Source organism: Sus scrofa, chromosome 3 (assembly GCF_054392235.1).
Source record: "Sus scrofa isolate SSC_HxYL_T2T_F1_AM1 chromosome 3, Sscrofa_HxYL_maternal_Yorkshire_Landrace_v2.0, whole genome shotgun sequence".
Taxonomy (NCBI): domain Eukaryota; kingdom Metazoa; phylum Chordata; class Mammalia; order Artiodactyla; family Suidae; genus Sus; species Sus scrofa.
Genome location: NC_139385.1, coordinates 53,252,548 through 53,271,652, shown reverse-complemented (window position 1 = coordinate 53,271,652; position 19,105 = coordinate 53,252,548). Strand labels below are relative to the sequence as shown.

General features: G+C 45.6%; 1 protein-coding gene and 1 long non-coding RNA gene across 3 annotated transcripts in view; one reads left to right on the top strand and one right to left on the bottom strand.

The window, feature by feature from the left end:
* Window positions 1–2,093, bottom strand: part of FAM120A (family with sequence similarity 120 member A) — a 113,139-nt gene extending 111,046 nt beyond the window's left edge. Inside the window, exon 1 of one of the 2 annotated variants that reach the window (XM_021088178.2) lies at window positions 1,360–2,093. In XM_021088178.2, the coding sequence (XP_020943837.1) occupies window positions 1,360–1,833 (474 nt within the window). In that variant the 5' untranslated portion in view covers window positions 1,834–2,093. The remainder of the gene's footprint in view (window positions 1–1,359) is intronic. The other variant, XM_021088177.2, reaches the window with a different exon arrangement.
* Window positions 2,094–2,144: 51 nt separating this feature from the next.
* On the top strand, window positions 2,145–7,093 carry LOC102158199 (uncharacterized). The gene is made up of 3 exons (XR_302257.3): window positions 2,145–2,821; window positions 4,024–4,540; window positions 6,370–7,093. It is a non-coding gene; the product is annotated as an uncharacterized LOC102158199 (long non-coding RNA).
* Window positions 7,094–19,105: the final 12,012 nt, after the last annotated feature.

The window sequence follows — 19,105 nt, the reverse complement described above, 5'->3', positions numbered from 1 at the left end:
ACTTCCGCTATCACTTTAGGCTTAACCCCCACCATCTCAGCACAGGCAGAGCAGTCAGGAAGTTCGAATTTCACAAACTTTGGGATCAGGCACAGTTTCAAGCAGAAATAAAGGAAGGACAAACACATTGGAAGGCAGAGTGGCAGCAGTCAGAAAACCAAAACAGCCCCCCCCAAAATTTTTAAAAGAACCACTGTGGAAAAGGAAGCAATCGAAACTCAAGTCAAGGGTCATTGATTTGCATGTAATCTCTGCCATCACTGCTGGGTCCTGAAGCACTCCTTGGCCTGAGTTCAGGGAGGAGCCTTCTGCCAAATGGACAGCAGAGTGCTGGACAGTCGAAGCTCTGATTACCTGAGTGCACAGCCCAAAGTGGCAGACTCTTCACTGTGCAGAGAAATAAATCCTGGAAACTCTGATTCACATTCTCTTCGCCCTGACTTTTAAGCTACTCGTTTCACATCACATACACAGAACCAAAGACTTTTTCACGCAGACTCTCAGTACAGAACTAACAGAATTCCATGTCAAACTTTATGGCTCTTTGAAATCTAATGCACACAAAAACCAATTTCTCGAAAAACTACCATCTTACAGGGAACCTGGACCCAGGCCTGAGTTCTCAAGAAGAGACCAATTCCTCAGGCCTTGCCCAGGTCACTGCCCCCAGCTGAGCCGGAGTGACCGCAGTAGGCAGAACTTCAATCCACCCTCAATGGATGGAGACCCCTTCCTGTTGCCAGCCAGCCCACCTGCTCCCACAAAAAAACCTGTTGCTGTTCAAGTCTTGCGAAATTCGAAAACGAATGTCTCATGAAAGTTGACGTTAGGAGCTTTAAAGAGTGGAGGAATACGCGGGATCTCAGCAAGGGCGGCACTGTGCCCTCCGAGCTTGCAGCTACCGCCTGGGGCAACCCAGGCCCCCAGATCCCGGGCACTCGCAGCCGCCGGCCGGACTCCAGGCCGCGCGTCCATTTTGCAGCAGGTCCGTCAGACAGACCAGGAGGGGAGAGGAACCTGCGGTCCCCGGGGCCCAGACCCCCACCGGGGCCCCGGCCCCAGCCCGGCTCCAACTTCAGCTCCTGGCCCGCAGAGACCCCAGATCCCAACCCCGGCCCAAACGCAGATTCCAGACTCGGACTCGGCCCCGGGCTCCAGACTCAGACCCAGGCCCGGACCCCAGACCACCCGCCCACTCCAGACTCCAGTCCAACTCTGACCGCGGACTCCAGATCCCGGCCCACCCTGACCCTGAATTGAAGCGACCCCGGCCGGCCCGGGCTTCCAACCCTGCCCCTGGCCGGCCCGTCGGCCCCTACCGACCCCGGCCAGCCCGCCCGCCCTCTCAGCGGGCCGCACCTTGACGTGGAAGCGGATGAGCGCCAGGCGGATGCAGTGCGCCATGCAGACGGGTGGCAGGAACCAGACCTTGGGCGGCGGGGTGCCCTTGTTCTGGACATGGCTGACGATCTGCTGCGCCGTCTGGCGCTCGTTGCCCTGCCGCTTGACCCATTCGTGCAGCCGCGCCTTCTCGAGCGCGCCGTTGAAGAAGACGAAGAGCTCGATGTTGCCGCCGAAGCAGGCCTTGGCTAGCGCGGCCAGGTAGCCGAGCATGTGGTTCCACTGGCCGCCGCTCACCCAGTCGGTGTAGAAGCCGCCGTAGAGGCGGTGCAGGCAGTTGTCGGCGTCCACCAGCAGGCGCAGCGGCGTGTGCGGGGGCCGCTGCCGCCCGCCGCCCACCAGGCTGCCCCGGGCCAGCTTCTGCAGCTCCACCGGCACCACGGCGCTCGGGCAGTGCTTCTCGATGTAGTCCTGGAAGCCCTGCACGCCCATGGCGGCGGCGGCGGCGGGCGCGGGGCGGCGGGGCGGCGGGGCCGGGGGCGGCGGGGCCGTGGCGCGAGCCGGGGCCGGGGCCGGGGGCGGGCTCTAGGGGGGGCCGGGCCGGGCCGCGGGCGCGCTCATGGCCGCTGCGGCCGCCATGTGCTGCCGCCTCCCAGGGCCATGGCGGGGAGGGACCTGCGCCGTGCGCCGCTCCAGGCCCAGGCCAGGCGGAGGCGGCCTCGCGCGGGCGGCGGCGGCGGCAGCGGCGGGGCGGGGCGGGGCGGGGCGGCGACGGCTGACGTCCGCGGGCCGGCGGAAGAGGCGGTGCCGCGGGGCGGGGCGGGCAGCCGGAGCCTGAGACCCCTACCCACACGATCCCCGGCCCGCGGGAGGGGCGCCCGGCCCAGGCGGTGCGCGGGGTCTGCGCGAGCTTCCGGGAGGCCTCGGGGCGGCGGCCTCACCTCCTCCGCTTTATGACCCCTAGAGCTGTCACCGGGGAAGCCTCCTCGCATCCCTGGGGTACGGTCACCCCAGACGGTCTTGTCCGCGGAAGCCAGTCGGACAATCCCTTTCCCGGCCCCGCTGCGAACCGCTCACCCCGAGGAGGCCACGTTGTGTCCTCGGGATCCGATCACCCTGAAGAGTTCTCATCCTGAAAGCTGGTCGCCTCGAGGAGGAGGCCCGGCCCGTCGCCGATGGCCATAAGAAAGCCCCATTGTCATCCCCTGCGCCGGTCATTCCAAGGAGGCCCTCTCGCGCCCCCGTGGACTGGTCACCCAGAGAAGGCCCCTTCCCGTCTCCAGGAGTCAGTCACCTGAGGAATCCGCGTCCATCCCCAGGAGCTGGTCACCCCGAGGAGACCTCAGCCTGACCTTGGGGTATCATCCCCTCAAGGAAGCCACATCCAGTCCCTTGAGAGACGGTCACCAGAGGAGGTCTCATCCCTGGGGTGTGGCCACCCCAAGAGTCTCGTCCTGGTCCCAGGGGCAGTCACCCAAAGGTGGGACCGGTGCCCTGGCGGAGGTGGCTGCAGACTGAAGAGTAGGCAGGCAGTAGACGTCGGGGTGCATCTGGGAGGGAGGATGGTGAGCAGAAGCCATTTGTCCCAAATGGAGAAAGGAACTAGACTGTGTGCTGGGTGTAGTCACCAAGTTTTAGAAATGATCTCCTGCTCTCTCAGCTTTAATCGCATTGGTATCTTTAATTAACTTAGAAAATAACTCTCCAGACTTGCAGTTGTTCATAAGGAGTGGAGTCCTAATTCTGAGAAAGTTAGAAAGGTGGCAGATTGACCCCACGACTCGCTGGGATTACTGCTTTTCTGGGAGAAATAGGGCTGCGTTGTAAGCGGAGACCCTCACTGGAGCTCCCTTTTAGGGAGTAGATAGAGTTCCTTAACAGGTAGTTCTGACTCTGACCCCCTCAAAGTGGTTTCACTACCTGAGGCTCCCCTTTATCATTTTCCCACCAGTGACAGGTTTCATGGACCAGACCCTGAAATAGCAGACACTCTATAATGTAGTAGACCAGTGGCCTTAGTGTCAGATAATCACTGAGGAGACTTTAAAAGCAATAGGTCTGTTACAGCCTGCGAAATGCCTCCTTGCTATTTAGTTCCAACTGTGAAATGCCTATTTTCCCTAATTCTTGCTGTCCTGAGGTTGTGTGGTCACTCCTAAGTTTAAAGCCTTGCTCTAGGAGCATCTTCTGGAAGGAGATACTTTCATGACTTCTGTCCCAGAGTTCTGCAGTAATTGCTTTCTTTTTTTTTTTTATTTTTATTTATTTATTTTTTTTTTTTTTTGTCTTTTTAGGGCTCCTCCTGCAGTATGTGGAGCTTCCCAGGCTAGGAGTCAAATTGGAGCTGTAGTTACTGACCACAGCCACAGCCACCCCAGATCCGAGCCGCGTCTGTGACCTACATCACAGCCCATGGCAACACTGGATCCTTAACCTGCTGAGAAAGGCCAGGGATCAAACCTGCGTCCTCAGGGATACTAGTCAGATTCATTTCCGCTGAGCCACAATGGGAACTACAGTACTGGTTTTTTAAATGAGTTTAATACTATAATATGCTTCAATAAGATGTTTAAAAAAAAAGATTAATGTCTCATAAAATGAAGTATTTATAAACTCAGAACTCTTAGGAGTTTGGAAGTAGTGTTTTTACTTACCTCCAATCGTATGTGTTCTTTTTTCTAGAAAAACCTCTGTAAAGGAGCAGCCGCATACAGCAGGTGCAGAGCCGACTGAAGCCTGCACCCATATAGGTTCCAAGAAGCCTCCATACTCTCTATCCCTGAAAAGACAAGTTGAATTTTTTCATTTCTTCTAACTTTGCCTCAAATATGGGCCAGTGTGATATATACATAAGTAAAATGCTCGTGGTGTTTAATTTTTTAAAAAGTATATTTAATTTTTTAAAAAGCAGACCTTGGAAGTTCCCATCGTGGCTCAGTGGTTAGCGAACCTGACTAGTCTCCATGAAGACATGGGTTCGATCCCTGGCCTTGCTCAGTGTGTTAAGGATCTGGCATTGCCATGAGCTGTGGTGTAGGTCACAGACAAAGCTCAGATCCCAAGTTGCTGTGCCTCTGGCGTAGGGCAGCAGCTACAGCTCCAATTGGACCCAGAGCCTAGGAACTTCCATGTGCCTTGGGTGGGGCCCTAAAAGACAAACAGAACAAACAAACAAAAAGCAGACCTTAAATTTCCTGTCGTGGCTCAGTAGAAAGAAATCCGGCTAGGAACCATGAGGTTGTGTGTTCGATCCCTGGCCTTGCTCAGTGGGTTAAGGATCCAGCGTTGCCCTGAGCTGTGGTGTAGGTTGCAGACATGGCTCGGATCTGGTGTTGCTGTGGCTGTGGCATAGGCCAGCAGCTGTAGCTCTGATTGGACCCCTAGCCTGGGAACGTCCTATGCCACAATGCGGCCCTAAAAAGCAAATAATAATAATGATAATAAAGTTTTTCCTTTTTTTCAATTTTTTGAAGACTTTAAGAAAGACTGGCGGGAGTTCCTGTCATGGCTCAGCGGAAATAAGTCTGACTAGTCTTCATGAGGACACAGGTTTGATCCCTGACCTTGCTCAGTGGGTTAAGGATCTGGCCTTCGCCATGAGCTGTGGTGTAGGTCGCAGACACAGCTCGGATCTGGCATTGCTGTGGCTGTGGTGTAGGCTGGTGGCTACAGCTCCAATTCGACCCCTAGCCTGGGAACCTCCATATTCCTCGGGTGCGGCCCTTAAAAAAAAAAGCAGACTTTGACAAATTAAGGCACTTACTCATCCCCAAAATTAGTGGCAAAGCCAAGATTATATGTTATTCAGAAATACAGTTATCCATTTAAAGCCACATTAAATACTAACACCCCAAAAATCCAAATTTCCTTCTATAATTCACTGCAAGTTCACAAGATTAGTAGTAATTTTATTTATTCTATTTAATTAATTAATTTATTTATTTTTGCTTTTTAAGGGTGCACCCACAGCATATGGAAGTTCCCAGGCTAGGGGCTGAATTGGAGCTACAACCTCCAGCATACGCCACAGCCACAGCAATGCGGGATCCAAGCCCCATCTGCAACATACAGCCCAGCTCATGGCAACATTGGTGTTGTTTTTATTTCTTTTAAATGTCCTTGCTTGTAGCATTTTAAATGCCCCAGTGCCGGTATCTGGGGTTCTGCTAATAAATTTATTTTCACCTTAAGACAGTGCAGAGGAATAAAGTTCTGGAATCAGACTACCATATCAGTCTGGTTTTACCTCTATGCCCTTAAACAAATTGCATAACATTTTTAAACCTTGGTTTCTATTATATGTACAATGAGGATATTAATATTTACCTTACAGAGTGTTATAAGGATTAAATGAGATAATTTGTAGGCCTACCACCCTGCAAATGCTCAATAAGTGTTGGCTTTTGTAACTATTACTTCCACATACTATAATTGTATAGACTTTATCCTTGAGAACATGGATGAGTTATCTTACTTTTAGAAACCTTAAAATTCATTTTTCTAAGTATCAAATTCATATATGCTTACTTTCCCAATTTAACCATGTAATTCACATTTTTTAAAATTTATTTATTTATTTTTTTTTTAATTCCTGTTGTGGCACAGTGATTAACAAATCCGACTAGGAGCCATGAGGTCTCGGAGTTCGATCCCTGGCCTCGCTCAGTGAGTCAAGGATCTGGCGTTGCCGTGAGCTGTGGTGTAGGTTACAGACGCGGCTCAGATCCCACATTGCTGTGGCTCTGGCGTAGGCCAGCGGCTACAGCTCCGATTAGACCCCTAGCCTGGGAACCTCCACATGCCACAGGAGCTGCCCGAGAAAAGGCAAAAATACCAAAAAAAAATAAAAAATAAAAATTGTTTTTGTCTTTTGTCTTTTTAGGGCTTCACCTGAGGCATATGGAGGTTCCCAGGCTAGGGGTCCAATCGGAGCTGTAGCTGCCGGCCTACACCAGACCCATAGCAACGCCAGATCCTTAACCCACTGAGTAAGGCCAGGGACTGAACCTGCAACCTCATGGTTCCTAGTCGGATTCGTTTCCGCTGAACCATAATAGGAACTCCTATCTTATTTTTTGAGTAACATTGTTAATGGGTGACAAATACTTTATATGATCTGCATCCTCAGTTCAAATTTAGGGGTTGAGTGAAGTTATATTTTTTAACTATTAAGGTAAAAGCAAAGACCTGTATTTAAAATTTTTAATAGAAAAATTACAGTTTATTCTTGGGTTTACAATATATGGTAATTAATGGTTGAGAACTTTCATTTCCAACCATCTTCATCTTTGAACAATTTACATAGAGCATATGAGAAAACTTTTAATTTTACCAAGAGACTGTCATACAACCAAGAAAAAAAAAGTCTGAAAAATAAACAAAAATGTTAAAAGGACATAGCCCCATATTTTATAAAAATTACAAAAATCAGAAATTCCTGTTGTGGCTCAGCAGGTTAAGAACCCAATTAGTATCCATGAGGATGAAGGTTCCTGGCCTCACTCAGTGGGTTAAGGATCAGGCATTGCCATGAGCTGTGGTGTAGGTCAGAGATGTGGCTCAGATCTGGTGTTGCTGTGGCTGTGGCATAAGGCCAGCAACTTCAGCTCCGATTTGACCCCTTGCCTGGGAACTTCCGCATGCTGCAGGTATGGCCCTTAAAGCAAAGACAAATTACAAAAGTAGGGTTCCTGCTGTGGCACAGTGGGTTAAGAATCTGGCATTAAAAAATAAATAAATAAATAAAAAAGGAGTTCCCGTCGTGGCGCAGTGGTTAACGAATCCGACTAGGAACCATGCGGGTTCGATCCCTAGCCTCGCTCAGTGGGTTAACGATCCGGCGTTGCCATGAGCTGTGGTGTAGGTCGCAGACGCGGCTCGGATCCTGCGTTGCTGCGGCTCTGGCGTAGGCTGGCAGCTACAGCTCCGCCGACCCCTAGCCTGGGAACCTCCATATACCATGAGAGCGGCCCAAGAAATAGCAAAAAAAGACCAAAAAAAAAAAAAAAAGAATCTGGCATTGCTGCAGCTGTGGTATAGGTCACAGCTGCAACTCAGATTCAGCCCCTAAACTGGGAACTTCCATAATGTCTTGGTTTGAGCCAAAAAAAATTACAAAAAGGAATTTCAGGAAAAAAGGTAATGATTAATAGAGAGCCAGCCATGGTGTACAAAAATTGCCAGTGTGTGGAAAACCAATGACAGAAATACTTAATTTCAGCTTTAACATTTCAACAATTTGGTCATCTACACCCCAAAGTAGGAAAATATTGTCTGTCTTATTTACCAAATAAAGTATTTTACCTTTACTTAATATTCTACTCTGTGGAGGCTTCTATCCATCAGCAGTAAAAGTTAAACAGTGTTTCAAGTAAGGTGATAGACACCTATGCAGTCATTAGCTTATATTAGGAAAACAGCAGGCTGGGGCTAAGCAGGAAATCTAGTTCAATCCCTGGCCTCACTCAGTGGGTTAAGGATCTGGCATTGCTGCAAACTGCAGTGTAGGCTGCAGTTGCAGCTTGGATCTGGCATTGCTGTGACTGTGGCATAGGCTGGAAGCTGCAGCTCCGATTCAGCTCCTAGTCTGGGAACTTCCATATGCCAAAGGTGTGGCCGTTAAAAAAAAAAAAAAAGACGGAAAGAAAGAAAGAAAAAGATATCCCATGTTTATGAATCAGAAGACTTGACTTAATATTGTTAAAATGTCAGTATTACCCAAAGTGATATACAGATTCAATATAATCCCTGTAAAAATTCCAATGACATTTCTTTGTAGGCCTAGAAAGGCTCATCTTTAAATTCATATGGAATCTATGGAGTCCCTGTCATGGCACAGCAGAAAACTAATCCAACTAGGAACCATGAGGTTGCGGGTTCGATCCCTGGCCTTGCTCAGTGGGTTGATGATCTGGTGAGCTGTGGTGTAGGTCACAGACACAGCTTGGATCTGGTGTTGCTGTGGCTCTGGAGGAGGCCAGCAGAAACAGCTCCGATTCGACCCCTAGTTTGGGAACCTCCATATGCTGCAGGTGCAGCCCTAAACAAGACAAAAAAAAAAAAAAAAAAGAATTTAAAAAATCTAAATAAATAAATAAATAAATTCATATGGAATCTAAAGGGACACTGAATAGCTAAAATAATCCTGAAAAAGAAGAAAAAACTGAAAGACTCTCACTTTCTATTTTAAAAATTTACTACAATGAGATTCCATTTCACACTTGCTAGGGTGGCTGTTATCAAAATAGCAGTATTGGTGCATACGTGGAAATATTGGAACCCCCCTGTGTACTGTTGGTGGGAATGTAAAGTGGTACAGTCAGTAGCAAACAGTATGGCGTTCCCTCAAAAAATTACAGACAGAATTACCATATGACCCAGGAATTCTACTACTATGTGTATACTCAAAGAATTGAAAGCAGAGTCTTAGAATCGTATTTGTATAGCCATATACATAATAGCATTGTTCACAATAGCTAAATGCGGAGTCAACCAAGGTGTCCATTGATGGTGAATGGATAAGCAAAATGTGGTATTACATACAATGGAATATTGTTAAAAAGCCTTAAAAATGAAAAAAATTCTGTAATATGTTGCAACATACATGAACCTTTAAGACATTATGCTGAGTGAAATAAGCCAGTCACAAAAAGACATATACTGTATGATTCCACTTAATATGTGTTACTTAGAGCAATCAAACACTGGCAGCAGAAAAACACCAAGAGACACACCAAAATTTAAAAAGCCTCAGTGGAAATCAGCTCTCTCTCTATCCAATGGACTAGAAAAACAGAAAACTTTCAGGCAATAACTGCTCCACTCCAGCCAAATACCCCAGAAGGAACAGAAGCCTGATCTCCAGCACACCATCAAAAGCTGAAAGTGGGGCCTAGTCTTCCAGTTTTGTCAGGCTTTAAATAGGCTTGTACAGTGTTAGTGGGAATGTAAATTGGTGCAGCCATTATGGAAAGCAATATGGAAATTCCTCAAAGAACAAAAGATGGAACTATATGATCTAGCAATTCCACTCTTTGGTATGTACCTGAAGAAAATGAAATTATTAACTCACAAATACATAAAAGTCAACCTAATCAATAAAATTATATTTACATTTAAAAAGATATAGGCACCCAATGTTCATAGCAGCATTATTTACAGTAACCAAGATATGGAAGCAACCTAAGTGTGCACCAATAGATGAATGGATAAAGAAGATGGGGTGTATATATACACAATTGAATACTAGTCAGCCATTAAAGAAAGAAATTTTACCATTTGTAACTACATGGATGGACTTGGTGGGTATGATGGAGTCAGGCAGAAAAAGACAAATACTATATGATATCACATATGTGGAATCTAAAAAATAAACTAATGAATATAACATTTTAGGAGTTCCCATTGTGGCTCAGTGGGTTAAGAAGCTGAGTGAAGCAGGTGGATTTAATCCCTGGCCTTGCTCAATGGGTTAAGGATCTTGAGTTGCAGCAAGCTGTGGCATAGGCCAGATGTGACTTGGATCTGGCGTTGCTGTGACTGGTGTAGGCCAGCAGCTGTACCTCCGATTGGACCCCTAGCCTGGGAAATTCCATATGCCACAGGTGCAGCCCTAAAAAGAGAGAGAAAAAAAGAGTTACAAGAGAATACTATGAATATTTTTATGCCAAAATATTGGATAACCTAAATAAAATGAACAAGTTTATAGAAACACAAAGTGTACCAAAACTGAGTCTTGGAGAAATAGAAAATCTCAACATATCTACATCAAGCAAAGAGATTAACTCCATAATCAAAAAATTCCCAATCAGAAAGCCCAGTACCAGATAGTTTCAATGTGAGTTATACCAAATATTTTTTAAAATACATTTTATTGGGGTATAGTTGACTTAGAAAGTTGTGTTGGTTTCAGGTGTACAACAAAGAGAATTTGTTCTACATATACATGTATCTGTTCCTTTTAAGATTCTTCTCCCATATAGGCTGTTACACAGTATTGAATAGATTACCCTGTGCTCTACAGTTGCTCCTTGTTTTTGTTTCTTCTTCTTCTCCTTCTTCTTCTTCTTCTTCTTCTTCTTCTTCTTCTTCTTCTTCTTCTTCTTCTTCTTCTCCTCCTTCTCCTTCTCCTTCTCCTTCTCCTTCTCCTTCTCCTTCTCCTTCTTCTTCTTCCTCCTCTTCCTCCTCTTCCTCCTCTTCCTCCTCTTCCTCCTCTTCCTCCTCTTCCTCCTCTTCCTCCTCTTCCTCTTCCTCTTCTTCCTCTTCTTCCTCTTCTTCCTCTTCCTCTTCTTCCTCTTCTTCCTCTTCTTCCTCTTCTTCTTCTTCTTCTTCTTCTTTCTTCTTTCTTCTTCTTCTTTCTTCTTCTTCTTCTTTCTTCTTCTTCTTCTTCTTCCTTTTAGGGCTGCAGGTGCAGCATATAGAAGTTCCCAGGCTAGGGGTCAAAGTAGAGCTTCAGCTGCCGGCCTACATAACACCCACAGCAACTCGGGATGAGCCATGTCTGTGACCTACACCACAGCTCACAGCAATGCTGGATGCTTAACTCTCTGACCGAGGGTAGGGATCAAACGAGCATTCTACATGGATACTACTTGGGTTCTTAACCCACTGAGCCATGATGAGATCTCCAGTTGGTCCTTATAACCTATCTATTTTTGTGGGGTTTTTTTGTTTGTTTGTTTGTTTGTTTTGTTTTGTCTTTTCTAGGGCTGCACCTGTGGCATATGGAGGTTCTCAGGCTAGGGTTCTAATCGGAGCTAGAGCTGCCAGCCTACACCAGAGCCATAGCAACATGGGATCCAAGCCATGTCTGTGACCTACACCACAACTCTTGGCAACGCAGGATCCTTAACCCACTGAGCAAGGCCAGGAATTGAACCTGCATCCTCAAGGACACTAGTCGGGGTTGTTACCATTGAGCCATGACAGTAACTCCCCCTATCTATTTTATATAGAGTAGTATGTATATATCAATTCCAACCCCCTAATTTATCCCTCCTACCCCACATTTCCCCTTAGGTAACCATGAATTTGGTTTCAAAATCTTTGAGTCTATTTCTGCTTTGTAAGTTCTATTGTATCATTTTTTGTTAGATTCCACATATTAGTGATCTCATATAATGGTTGTCTTTCTCTGTCTGACTTAACTTCTCTTAGTATGATAATTTCTGTGTTCGTCCATGTTGCTGAAAATGGCAGTATTCTTTTTTTTCTGGCTGAGTAATATCAACAGAGGATTGGATAAAGAAGATGTGGTACATACACGTATCTACCAAACATTTACAGAAAAATTTAACACCAGTCTTTCTTTCTTTCTTCCTTCCTTTTTCTTTCTTTCCTCCCTTCCTTCTTTCTTTCTTTTTCTTGTTAGGCCTGCACTTGCAGCATATGGAGGTTCCCAGGCTAAGATCTGAATTGGCCTACCCCACAGCCACAGCAACACAAGATCCAAGCCACATCTCCAACCTACACCACAGCTTATGGCAACGCTAAGCCACTGAGCAAGGCCAAGGATCAAACCTGCGTCCTCGTGGAGTCTAGTCAGATTCATTTCCACTAAGCCATGGTGGGAACTTCAACACCAGTCTTTTTCTTTTCTTTTATTTATTTATTTATTTTTTTTAGAGCCACACCTGCAACATGTGGAGGTTCCCAGGCTAGGGGTCCAATTGGAGCTGTTGCTGCCACCCTACACCACAGCCACAGCAATGTCAGATCCAAGCCACATCTGCAATCTAAAGCACAGCTCACGGCAATGCCAGATCCTCAACCCACTGAACAAGACCAGGGATCGAACCTGCATCCTCATGGATACTAGTGAGATTTGTTTCCACTGAGCCACAACAGGAACTCCTGCCAGTCTTTCAAGTCTTCAAAAAATTTTAAAAAAGGAAAAACTTTATTATTATTATTACTATTTGCTTTTTAGCACCACACCCATGGCATATGGAGGTTCCCAGGCTAGGGGTCCAATTGGAGCTACAGCTGCCAGCCTACACCACAGCCACAGCAATGCATGATCCAAGCCACATCTGCAACCTACACCACAGCTCACAGCAACACTGGATGCTTAACCCACTGAGTGAGGCCAGGGATCGAACCCATAACCTCATGGTTCCCTAGTCAGATTCATTTCTGTTGTGCCACAACAGGAACTCCAAGAAGGAAAAACTTTAAAACTCACTCTAAGCAGCCAAAATTACCCTCATACCAAAACCAGATAGACACTACAAGAAAAAGAAAATTACGGACCAATTTTCCTTATGGATATAAATGCAGAAATCCTTGATAAACTACTAGCAAGCTGAGTTCAGCAGCATATTAAAAGAATTATACATCATAACCACATGGAATTTATTCTCAGAATGATTCAAGTGTGGTTCAACATAAAAAGTCAATGTGGACGTCCTGAGGTTGTCATCTCCTTTTAGAAAAGAAGTCCTGGCCACACAAGGCATTCTGGTGGAGTGCTGGTTAGAGATGCAGCCCTGCCAGCTCATGGACTTGAAAGGAAGCACCTGGGGATGACAGGGTGGCTGCCTCCCTGTTCCCCAGTGGGTGACTGTGGCAGCTCAGGATTTGGTAATTCCCTTCGCCAAGCTGAAGGGATGAGTAGGAAGATAATGTGGGGAACCGAGGCTCCAGGCCAGCACTTATTTCATACTTGCCCCATTCAGACCAGGTACCCTGCATGGCCCTGGTCACTTCTCCTGCCACCAGCACTGACCTGCTGGGAGTAGGCTCTCCCTGCTAGAGCTTGGGGAGATCCAAGAACACTGAAACTAGAGCAATGCAGTCTCACTCTGACCTGCTGTGACCTGGGCCAATGGCCCAGATAGTGGGCAAAATGCTCCAAATTTCTGGAAGATGTATGTGAGATAGAAGCTTCAAAAATTTGACTCTGACATAGACCAAGAAATGGGGAAGGACCTGCAGCAGGGTGTCAGGGTTCAGATCTATCCCATCAGTTGCCAGTTGGGTGTTGTGGGTGTCTTCTGGGCCATGTCTTAGTCTTCTCCATCCAATGGAGATGGAGCGAGGGAATCTGAACACAGGCCTGGGAAAGCCTTCTCTGAGCATATGACTATGGCAGTCTTTGTCAAGCCCCACCACTCTGCCTTTCGCAGCTTGGCCACGGTCCCCTTCCTGGCCTCTGATCTCTGAACAGGGCAGGAGCAACCCCTGCCCAGGACTGGAGCTCAGCAAGCTGTGTGCCTTGAGGCCCCAGCAGCCTCCCCAGCCATAGTCCTGAGGCCAGCTCCAGGCCGGCTTCTCCTGTAGGGCCTGTCCCTTCTCCAGCTTCACATGGACCATCTACCAATCCGTTCATTCACCACCTAAGAGCTGCTGTGAACTCCCAAGGGCCTGAGAGGTGAACAGTGCAGGCCCATTATAGTAGAACATGCATTCTTCTGTGAAGACACAGAAAACCACCAAAGAAACAAAACAATGGCAGAGTAACTAATGATCAGAGTAACCAATCCTCAGGACAACAGAGGCAGAGGCCAGCTGGAACTCGAGCCAGAGTGAGGATCCGGGCTCTGTTGGAAGGCATAGGTGGGCACTGAAGGGTAGCAGCTTACTGAGGTGTAAATGACTACAGCCATACATATTAAAAACATACAGTGTGGAGTTCTCTAGTGGCACAGTGTATTGAGGATCCAGCGTAGTCACCGCAACAACATGGACTGCTGCTGTGGCGGGGGCTTGATCTCTGGCCCAGGAACTTCCAGAGGCTGCAGGTATGGTCAAAAAAATGTACAGTGTGGTAAATTTTGACATGTATATACACAGGTGATATCATCACTGTGACAACAGACTCATTCACCTGCAGGGATTTTGCTCTGTCCCTCTGCAGTCTCCCAGACCCTCCCTAGGCAACCACTGGCAGTCTTTCCATCACAATATATCAGTTTTCACTTTCCATAACTGTGCAGGAGTGGAATCGCACCTCAATACTCTTCTGTTGTTTTTGTTGAGATTCTTCACTCATCATCTCTTGAGATTTATCTATGTTGCTGGGCATCTTGGTGATCGATTCCTTCCTGCTGCTGTACATCGAAAGTAAAGATGGAGCACAATAAGTCCACGTACCAGCCTTCAGAGGGAGGGTCTGGTGTCCCAGTTCTTGGCTAGCCTGGAGAAAGCTCATGTGAACATTTGTTGGTACATTTCTGTGCAGACTGCTTCCACTTCTCTTAGGTGAACAGGAGTGGAATGGCTGGGTCATAGGGTAAGTATACATTTAATTCTTTAAAAAGCTGCCAAATTGTTTCCCAAAGCACTCACACCATTTCGCATCTCCATCAACACCAGTTCCTCCATATTCTCACCAGCACGTGGTGTGGTCAGTGTTTTCATTGTCAGCCATTTCAGTGAGTGTGTAGTTGCCTCTCATTGGGGTTTTAATCTACATTCTTGTAATGACTAATGACATTGAGAGTCTTTTCATGTGCTTGTTTGCCATCCAGATCTTTGTGAAATACCTCTTTTTAAATTTGCTTTTGGCTGCACCCGAGACATGGAAGTTTCTAAGCCAGGGATGGAATGTGAGTCACAGCTTCAAGAATGCCAGATCCTCAACCCACTGTGCCATAGCCAAAACTCCTGGTGAAATATCTTTTTAAACCCTTTGCTCACTTAAAAAAATTGGTGTATGTTCTTATCATTGTGTTTTTAGAATTCTTTATGTTTGGATACAGGGTTTTTTTGGTTTGTTTTTGTTTTTTTCTTTTTAGGGCTGCACCTGGTGGCATATGGAGGTTCCCAGGCTACGGGTCTAATCAGAGCTGTAGCTGCCGGCCTACGCCACAGCCACAGCAACACAGGATCCGAGCTGCATCTGTGACCTACACCACAGCTCACGGCAACGCCGGATCCTTAACCCACTGAGCGAGGCCGGGGATCGAAACCGAAACCTCATGGTTCCTAGTCGGATTCGTTTCTACTGCACCACGACAGGAACTCCTGGATACAGGTTCTTTATCAGGGATTAATTTGTGGCTTATCTTCTCATTCTCTTAATGAAAAGAATTTTGAAGAGAAGTTTAATTTTTTTTTTCTTTTTTGGCTGCACCCAAGGCATGTGGAAGTTCCCTGGACCAGAGATTGAACCTGCACCACAGCAGTGACCAAGCTGCTGCAGTGACAATTCCAGATCCTTAACCTTCTGAGCTGCAAGAGAACTCCCAAGAAGTTTTTAATTTTAATGAATTCCAATTCATCAGTTTTTTAAAAAAAATATATTCTGCTTTTGGTGTTGTATTTAATAAGTTTTTGCATAGATCAATGTCATAAAATTTTTTCCCCAAATGTTTTAGAGTTTTAGGTTTTATATTTGGGACTATACTCTTTAATTTGAATTTGGTAAAGCATGACTGTAGATGAAAGTTTTATTTATTTATTTTTTTTACACATAGATATCCAACTGTTCTGGCACAATTTGTTGAAAAGACTATCCTTTCTTCACTGAATTACCTCTGTGCTTTTGTTGAAAATCAGGTGTTCATATATGTGTAGGTCTGTTCCTGAACTCCTTATTTTCTTCCACTGATTTATTACTCTATCTTGAAGCCACTAGCACACAATCTTGATTGCTATAGCTTTGTAATGTGTTTTATTTTTTTTAAAATTTATTTATTTTGGTTTTTAGAGCTGCACCCATGGCATATGGAGGTTCCCAGGTTAGGGGTCTAATTTGAGCTGTAGCTTCTGGCCTGCACCATAGCCACAGCAATGCCAGATCCGAGCTGTGTCTGTGACCTACACCACAGCTCACAGCAACACTGGATCGTTAACCCACTGAGTGAGGCCAGGGATCGAACCTGCAACCTCATGGTTCCTAGTCGGATTCGTTTCCACTGTGCCATGGCAGGAACTCCACGTAATGTGTTTTAAAATAAGGTAGAATTAGTCCTCCAATTATGTCCTTTTTCAAAGTTGCTTAGCTCTAGGTCCTTTGTGTTCCCACAGGAATTTTAGAATCAGCCTGTTGGACTTCCTGTTTTGGCTCAGCAGGTTAGGGCTAGCATCCATGAGGATGTGGGTTTGGTCCCTGGCCTTGCTCAGTGGGTTAAAAGATCCAGCGAGCTTGTAGCTGATGTTGCTATGGCTGTGTCATAGGCCAGCAGCTGCAGCTCCTATTTGACCCCTAACCTGGGAACTTCCATATCCACTTCCATATGTGGATCTAAAAAGAGAAGAAAAAAAAAGCAGCCTACCAATTTCTAACCCCCTCCTCCCCCCCAAAAAAGCCTACTGGGAGTTTGGTTGGGATTGAGCTGAATCTGTAATAAATTTGGGAGAGAAATGACATTTTTAACAACGCTGAGTCTTCCAATCCATGAACTCAGCATGTCTCTCCATTTATTAGAGTCTTCTTTAATTTCTTTCAGTTTAGTATAGGTTATATAGATCTTCACATCTTTTGCCAGATTTGTTCCTACGTATTTCATAAATTTTGGTGTTATTAAAACTAAGTTCGCATTGATTAATTGTGGAGAGTTGGACCATTCAAGAATTCTTGGGACAAATATTATTCAGTCAAAAAAGTGTTATCCTGGAGTTCCGATCTTGGTGCAGAAGAAACGAAGCCGACTAGGAACCGTGAGGACGCAAGTTCGATCCCTGGCCTCGCTCAGTGGGTTAAGGATCTGGCGTTGCTGTGACTGTGGTGTAGGCCGGCAGCTATAGCTCCAATTAGACCCCTAGCCTGGAACCCCCATGTGCCTCGGGTGTGGCCCTAAAAAGAAAAAAAGTGTTATCCTTTTCATATATTGTTACATTCAATTTGCTAATACTTTGTTTAGAATTTTTGTATCTTTATTCATGAGGGATATTTGTCTGGGGGTTTTGTGGGTTTTAAAAATGTCTTTATCATGTCTTTGGCATAGAATGAGGGCAGCAGAAGATATCCAGAAGTTTGTATAAAACTGGTATTATTTCTCTTGTAACTATCTAGAGGAATTCACCAGTAAAATCATCTGCGCCTGGAGCTTTGTGGGAAAGTTTTCAACTACAAAATAAATTTTTTCATAGATATAGGGCTATTCTGGTTATCTATTTCTTCTTAAGCTTTGGTGATTTGTGTCCTTCAAATAATTTTTCCATTTCATCTAAGTTATCAAATTTATTGACAGAAATATATGCATAATAGTCCTTTAAATCATTTTATCATCTATAGATCCAGCCTTGATGTCTCATCTCATTTGTGATATAGGTAGTTTGTGTCTTCTTTTTTCCCTGTCTAGTGATTTTTCAGTTTCATCAGGTATCTCAGGCATCAGCTTTTGGTTACATTGGTATTCTCTACTGTTTTCCTTATTTCTGTTTTATTTTTATTCAATTTCTTATGCTTACTTTGGATTTAATTTCTTCTTTTGCTAGTTTCTTGAGGAGGAAGATGAAGTCATTAATTTGATCTTGCATCTTTTTTTTTCCTAGGGCTGCACCTGCGACATAAGGAGGTTCCCAGGCTAGGGGTCCAATCGGAGCTGTAGCCATCGGCCTATGCCACAGCCACAACAATGCCAGATCTGAGCTATGTCTGTGACCTACACCACAGCTCGGGGCAACGCTGGATCCTTAACCCACTGAGCGAGGCCAGGGATCGAACCCGCAACCTCATGGTTCCTAGTCAGACTCGTTAACCACTGAGCCACAACGGGAACGCCTGATCTTGCTTCTTTTCTAGTGTAGGCTTAGTGCTGTCAATTTCTGCCTAAGCAATATTTTAGCAATATTCCAACAAATTTGATATGTTGTGTTTTCATTTTCATTCAGTTTAATTTTTTTGTAATTTCTCCTTTGATTTCCTTTTTTCTTTCTTTTTTCTTTCTTTCTTTCTTTTTTTTTTTTTTTAGGGCCACACCTGTGGCATATGGAGTTTCCCAGGCTAGAGGTCGAATTGGAAATACAGCTGCTGGCCTATGCCACAGCCACAGAAACACCAGATCCGAGCTGCATCTGTGAACTACACCACAGCTCACGGAAACGCTGGATCCTTAACCCACTGAGCAAGGCTAGGGATAGAACCCACAACCTCATAGTTCCTAGTTGGATTCGTTTCTACTGCACCACGACAGAAACTGCTTGATTTCCTTTTTAATCCATAGGTTATTTAGAAGTGTGTTATCTCATTTCCAAATAACTGGATGTTTTCCAGAGAACTGTCTTTGTTTTCCAATTTAATTCCATTATAGTCAGAGAACACCGTTTGTATAACTTGAATTCTTTAGAATTTATTGTCACTATTATGGCGATCCTAGTACATGGACCAGGTACACATGTGCCCTCTGTTGTGGGTGGAATTTTAGAAACATCAGGCAGGCCAAGCTGGTTGAAAGTGGTGTTGAAGTCTTACGTGTTCTTAGTGATTGTTGTGGTCACTCCACAGAAACAGGAGGGAGCTCTATCCAAAGTTTAGTTTGGATATTGTGACTAATGATGCACGCACGTGCGCGCACACGCACACACGCACGCGTGCACACACACACATTAAGAGAGGATAAACATTTGTTACTCACCTAATTAGGATTTAATTAGGATTTAAGGTCCAAAACAGATTGAGTGAGCAGGGAAGGGAGACTGGCTTGGGGTTTTTATGATGGTTAGGGAGTATGGTCAGGATAAGTGTTTCCACGTCCACTCATGGCATAAATTTCCCATGGTACCAGGAGAGGGAGCACTAGGGCTTCTTATCAGCATGACCAAATGTGTCCAAAGAGGGAAGGTGAGGCTTAGAAGCAGTCAGACTATTACAGTGGCT